Source organism: Lactuca virosa, chromosome 8, assembly GCF_052849685.1.
Source record: "Lactuca virosa cultivar CGN04683 chromosome 8, Lactuca_virosa_CGN04683_v6, whole genome shotgun sequence".
Lineage (NCBI taxonomy): Eukaryota > Viridiplantae > Streptophyta > Magnoliopsida > Asterales > Asteraceae > Lactuca > Lactuca virosa.
The window spans coordinates 148,010,450-148,017,240 of record NC_136433.1 but is presented as its reverse complement, the minus strand read 5'-3'; the positions used below and the strand labels follow the sequence as shown (position 1 = coordinate 148,017,240).

The following is a 6,791-nucleotide window of genomic DNA, read 5'->3' as shown; positions in this document are numbered from 1 at the left end:
AAGTTTTCTTAATGCTATTCTGCAATCAAACATTTTTTTGATCTTTTTCTGCAATAAAAAGTTTCATCTCATAGCTTTTTCATGTACATTGTTATATTATGAAGAAAAGGAATTAGAATGCTATAATCGACAAAGTTATGGAAGCATGTTGCCATTCATGTCTTTAAGCCCTGATAAAATCAAGTTTGTCAATTTGGGTTTTTCTTTTTGGTTGCTCCTAATTACTCCGCTTCAGGGCAATCTTATCTTGCTTATGAGGGATGTGCTGACCTTTTCTAGGTCAGCATATGAATTTAATTTTAATTTTACATTTAAAATGTTGATGTCATGTCTATACCGAACTTATTCGGTACAAAAGGGCACAAATGATCAAACAAAAAACCATGAAGGAAGACGTCATCTGGGAAGGGGTCTTTCCAATTTTCCCCAAATGATATTGAAAATTACATGCAATACAAAATAAAAACAACAAAGGCTATTGCAGATTGAGTATGTGTTTGGAATTTCATTTTGAAGTTAAAAATGACTTTTATCCGAAAGGACTTATTGAATTATGAATGTGGGAAAATGAGATTTTAAAAAATTGTTTAGGGTAAATTACACGGATGGTCCCTGTGGTTTAGGGTAATCTGCGTGGTTGGTCCCTAACAACTTTTTTTTAACTCGGACTGTCCCTACTTTATATTTTTGTTGCACGCTTAGTCCCTATCCATTCTAAAAAGACTAATTTACCCTTATCCATTTTTTTATTAATTAATTTTTTATCTATTTATTTATTTAATATCTTATTTAAATAAAAAATACATGTGGGCCCCTCCCTCCTTCCCCTTCAGCCTTCTTCTTCCCTCGACCATTCTCCCATCTCCGATTCCTTCGTCCCAACTCCGACGACTTCATTAAATCTCTGGCATACACCAACCAATCAAACTCTCTCTTCACCAATCAAACCTTCTCTTCACCGGAGAAACAATGTTTACCTCAAAAAAACAAATGGCAACGAAAATCAACAAGAATTTGGTCATCGGAGGAACGTACAATGTATGATACATCTCGTCATCGCCGTTGCTCTGGGTATTTCCGACGAACGGAAATCATAAACCAAAAACCCTATCCTCTCCCTCTCTCAACTCCGGTGAACTAACCCTAACCCTTGAAGTCGGAACACCGTCGATGCCGCTAGCATCTCCGCCATCTTCACCAGCATCTTCAATTTGCTCTGCCAGAAAAAAAAACCACACTATCTGCAACATCTTATACAGACTCTATCACATTTTTTCTTGTTTAATCCAATTCGATTTTGATTTCTGGGTTCTGGTTTGATTTTTTTTCTCAAGTTTGATTTTGCCTTCATTTGATGTTCGTCTGATTCTGCATCAGTTTGATTTGGTGTTTCTTCTAATTTTGGTTTGAGGATTCATTTATGGAGGGGGAGCCACCACCACCATCGATGGATTCCTCTGATTTCAGTTTTTCAAGATCGATTGTGTTAGGGAAGTTCATAACAACAAAAAAAACGCATATATTTTCAGGTAAACATTGTTTCTTCGGTGAAGAGAGGGTATGATTAATTGGTGTTTGTCGGAGATTTAATGAAGTCGCCAGAGTTGGGATGAAGGAATCGGAGATGGGAGAATGGTCGAGGGAAGAAGAAGGCTGAAGGGGAAGGAGGGAGGGGCCCACATGTATTTTTTTATTTAAATAAGATAATAAATAATTAATTAATTAAAAATTTAATTAATAAAGAAATGGATAAGGGTAAATTAGTCTTTTTAGAACGGACAGGGACTAAGCGTGCAACAAAAATATAAAGTAGGGACGGTCTGAGTTAAAAAAAGTTGTTAGGGACCAACCACGCAGATTACCCTAAACCACAGGGACCATCCGTGTAACTTACCCAATTGTTTAGATTAGATTTTTACTGGCAAAAGTCAATAAGTTAAAAAATAATTGGTTAACTTGTTGACTTTTGCTTGTTTTTTATTCTAATAAATCATAAGTCATTCCAAGAAGTCATAAATTGTAACTTCTTCAAAACTCCTTGCCAAATAGGCTAAACCAAAAGTTGTTTTAAAAATCTTTATTAGGTATCCAAACACTTTTTTTAACTTATTGAATTTTCAAGAAGTCAATAAGTTAAAAATGAGTTTTTAGATGAAATCCCAAACACGATATGAGATAGAAGACGAACTCTGCGAGAGTAATTAACTGAGAAGCCGCAACAGGGCGTGGATGGAATATGTTTTGTTGTGACAATAGATGAAGTAAATGTTTGACATATGAACTTCTTATTTTGACTTAGTAGTTTTAGGGTTTTTTAGATTTTAAACCCGAATTACTATTAATAGTTTAGGTTGTTTTTATTTTTAGTAGTCTCTTTTTTCACTTAGATTTTTGTTTTTATTATAGACAGAGAATTTGAGAGTTCATCTTGTATGTGAGGGTTTTCCATTGTAATCAGATCTGATGATCATATGAATGCATAAATATTTCACTGATTCCTTGTTTATATAGGGTTGATTCATTTACTGTTTTTAATTTCCACATTGTCATCTCATATTGTGTGAATCTAGGTCCCTACAGTAAAGTAGAACAAAAAGATAAAGAAAGAAAATACACGGACAAGAAATGCCAAGTAAAACCACAACCGACATTGATTTAGTTAATATAAAAAGTTTTAAAAACATTATTGTTATATAATATTTTATTTTTTATTCTTTATTTATTTAAATATTTACTTTAACTAATGTCATTTAAAAAAATATATGACATGAATAAAAAATAACAAATTATAAGATGAGACTTTATACAATATAAATGATAAATATAAATAAATTAATTAATTTTTATAATTTTTTTTAAAAGATTAACCATTCAAAAATATTTATGAGATATGTTCATATTAAATAAAAGTTACTCTAAAACTGAAATGACATTTTTTCAGAGATTAATAGTTAAAAATGCACTAAAATCATAATCGGAGGAGTCAAGTAGATTTATGAAGTCTGCGGACCACCTTTGCAACCCTCTGCAGTAGAAGAGGTGGACCAAACGGCTGCAGAGTGTAATAAGAAACGTGTTTGTTTTTTTAACATCTGCATACTGCTGCAGATATTAAAAAATTAAAATAAACTAATTTTATAAACCGAAAATAGTTTTTTAATACGTAAAATTTAATAATGTATAACATTTCGGCAACAATTAATGATATTTCAGTAAAAAATAATGATATTTCAACAAAAAATAAAGATATTTTAGTAAAAAATAATGATATTTCATTAATAAATTATCATTATTGAATATAAAAAAACGAAAAAAAAATTCAACAAGAATAAACAAAAAAAAAACGAAAAAAAAATGTGAAATAAAATTTCAACAACATATAATCAAAATTACAGCAAAAAAAAAAAGAAGAAGAGGTTGGAAGAGGCAGTACAAGTGCTGCGGCAAACAGAGCACGCGCAGAGGTTTTTGACTCCGAAGACTTCTAAAAAACAAACAGCTGCGAGATTAAAAGTGTTGCGCGTGTGCTGTGCCGCGCAGCAATAAGAGGTTTGAAGAAGTTTTTTCCAAAAAACAAACAACACCTTAGTTACACTTATACATTGAGTTTTCTGCATTTTTTTAAATTTTCGATCCAATCCAAAACAATTATTAGTCTCTCATAACTTGAATATATACTGTATAGTATAATTCCAAATGAAAGTTATACATAAAAGCGGTTATTATTTTTATTTATTAATTACATATCCATATAATTTTGGTTGCAATTTGATCTATCAACATAGTATATAAGTATATTTCTCTATATCATTGCCAAATAGATAATCGTTTTTGCTTTCATACAAATTACGGACTTGGTCCTCCATAAATACAGAAATTACGGATTTAGTCCTCCATAGAGAATGTCTTCCACATATAATTCAAAACTTGAAAGAACAAAATTCTTTTAATTAATCAAAATAAATGTAACTTGGTACAAAAATAAACATCCAATTTATACACAAATTGAATATGCATGAGAGATAAAGAATGCAGCAACATCCCCAAAATTCAAGAATTGCATAATATATACAACTTGACACATGTTCAGGGTGTGCAACACAAAAAAGAAAAGTAAAATCCCGAAAATACCCTTTGAAGCATATTTTAAACAATGAAATTATCTATCATATGGAGAACCACATCCGCTCCATCAGAATTTAACCAATACGTCTTCACCTGATTTTAATAAACCACAATCAGTAACTTTATTATTTAAATAAATAAATTAATAAATAAATAAATAAACTTGCCTGAATAGTGCTATGTGCAACATATCTTTGTGTACTGTTTTGGAAGCTAACATCAACGCGTTCCCAAGGTTTTTGAGTAAGACCTCTAATCATCTCCTCTGGATATATAAAAATAATAATAATAATGAAAATATGATTTTTTTTTTCCAAAAAATTTAATATTATTTTTATATACCTTCAAAATTTTCAGGTGAAACTGCAGAAGATGTCTCCTTTTGAACTACTTCATTCGCTTCTTGTTGATCTTGCTCCACATAAACAATATGTGGATACTTCTCATCTTCCAAAAGAAGATTTGACTAGAAAAAGAAAAAAAAAATTATTAATTTTTTTTTTATTATTTTTTATAAAAATTCAGAAAGAAAAGAAACTGACATTTGGAAGTTCATGTTGGCGACGAATAGATGACGTTCCCCATCCAACCATGTCTTAAAAAGTCAATGAAGGTCAAACAAGTAAATTCATAAAATTCATAAAAGATAATAATCGTTTTCTACTAATTTTAAAAAACCAAAATTATTATTTAAATTAAAATCATGAAACAGTAAAAAAAGATACGATCATAATTTGCATTAGCATACGCTACACGTCTCTTGAAAGATCCTAAAGCAGAGCTGCAAAAAATATAAACGTGAAAATCATAAAAAGAATGAAAGAAATATAATCTCTAATAAAGATTTTCGAGTAAAAAAAAAAAAAAAAAAAAAAAATACTAACATGAACTTAATGTCTTTAGTGTCATTAACCATTTGAAGAAGAAGTGGAAGTTCTCCATCATCATTATCAGTGAGAAAAAGATGCTTCCCTGATCTTCCAGCTATCCAATGTGCAGTTTGTGATGCACTTCTTTCAAGAAAAGGAACACCACAAAGTAATGGAAGCTGTGTATGAAATTACAAATAAGACCCTTTTTTCACTTTTAATCAAACAAAACAAAATTATTAACCTTACCTGTTTGTGTCCTCTAGAACCAAGATGTGGAGTTGCAACTGTTATGAAATTAACTGGTTGCAAACCTGCAATTCTATCTTCATAAATCTGTTCATGGCATTTCGAATTCTCATAAAGTTTTCCGATTGCATATCTTGCAACTAAACCACCCAATGAATGTGCTACAAATGAGATCTTTGACACCTCCGGCCACCTTTTAGTCACTGCAACTACCTATACAGAAAACAAGATCTTGATAAATTAAATTTTTTTTAAAGATAATTACAATTAAGAGAGAGATGAGAAATATAGATTATAGAAGATAGATAGATACCTCTTCTGCTAACCTTTCACCCATTCGGTCAACCCCATCAAAAGTCAAGGTGGATGAATTGCACTCACTGCCTGCTCAACATTATATACTAATGAACAATAAGAAAAGATTTCTATACAGTATGTGTTCTTGATTTTATTATCTGTTGGATTAACAAGAAATGGAGATTGGAGATTGGAGAGACACTCACAGTGAACAACAACTTTATCAGGAAGTCTCTTGACGAATTGTTTAGCGGCGTATCCCCAATCTGTAGCACTGAACACAAGGTAGAAGTTAATGAAGATCTTTTAGAGATTCAAATCGTATGAAGCAATCAATCTTAATCGTGATTATATAACATTAGTATCTTTTAAGTTCATATACATATGTTAACCAAAAAAAAGTAGCGAATCTGTTGTTTGTATCATTGCTAGGGATGAAGGAAATTAAAATTCGGATATTACGTGTGAGGATCAAATAGGCAGATTGGTTGTGGACGATAACAATACGTATATAGATTGAAAGCATGAAAGGAGGGAAAGATTATGAACAAATCACCTGCCAATGATTCCATTAACCATGATTACAAGGTGATCAGGTTGAACTTTTGTTCCAGACGACACGGCATCGAAACCATCTTTACAGCTAACAGCATTATTATCGGATTCGATTACTTCCACAGCCTGATTGTTCTTAATCTGCTGGCTAACAAAAAACAATTTCCCCAATTTGGGAATCAAGTCCATTTCTGGACTAGTAGTTGGTACGGACAATAACTTGGGATGCAGTGATTGAAACCCTGGATTGAAGCAATTGCAATTCAGGGGTAAAAATTGGGGTTTTGTAAGGATGACAAACATGAAACATGCGTATTAAATCAAAGAGTTGAGATCATGGGGTAGTTGATTGAGAGTAAAGTAAAGATTATTCGGACCCAAAAAGGCTGCGACAGACTGTTGCATCGAGGAGCATATGACGGTGACCTTAGCCGGTATGTGGTGGAGGTTCTTTTGAGGATACGGTTTAAGTGAACCGGCGTTGGATTTTTGGTTCGGTCTAACACATGGTCAACTCATGCAACAATGCGGTATTTCTTTTGGTTTTTTAGTATAAGTAACAAATATATAATTGATTGGGTTGGTTGGTTGTAATATTTTGGTTTCCAATGACTTTACTATAACAAATAAACATGTTTAGGGTAACCAACTTTTTTTAATTGTATATACTTTATTATTTTCTTTTTTTACACAATT

General features: G+C 31.6%; 1 protein-coding gene across 1 annotated transcript; it reads right to left on the bottom strand.

Annotated features, from left to right (window-relative positions):
- Positions 1 to 3,927: 3,927 nt before the first annotated feature.
- On the bottom strand, positions 3,928 to 6,606 carry LOC145134525 (uncharacterized). The gene is made up of 10 exons (XM_079069361.1): positions 6,097 to 6,606; positions 5,747 to 5,814; positions 5,557 to 5,627; positions 5,244 to 5,456; positions 5,010 to 5,173; positions 4,851 to 4,906; positions 4,668 to 4,720; positions 4,468 to 4,591; positions 4,293 to 4,390; positions 3,928 to 4,218 (listed from the first exon to the last, which is right to left on the bottom strand). The coding sequence occupies exons 1-10, from the start codon at positions 6,396 to 6,398 to the stop codon at positions 4,147 to 4,149; spliced, it is 1,221 nt and encodes a 406-aa protein (XP_078925487.1). The 5' UTR covers positions 6,399 to 6,606; the 3' UTR covers positions 3,928 to 4,146.
- Between the last annotated feature and the right edge of the window lie 185 nt (positions 6,607 to 6,791).

Coding starts and splice junctions, on each gene's coding strand:
- LOC145134525 (XM_079069361.1), bottom strand. CDS start 6,398: ATGTTTGTCATCCTTACAAAACCCCAATTTTTACCCCTGAATTGCAAT. Junction 4,907..5,009: donor ACTAAAGACATTAAGTTCAT/GTTAGTATTTTT, acceptor TATTTTTTGCAG/CTCTGCTTTAGGATCTTTCA. Junction 4,592..4,667: donor GCCAACATGAACTTCCAAAT/GTCAGTTTCTTT, acceptor TTCTTTTTCTAG/TCAAATCTTCTTTTGGAAGA.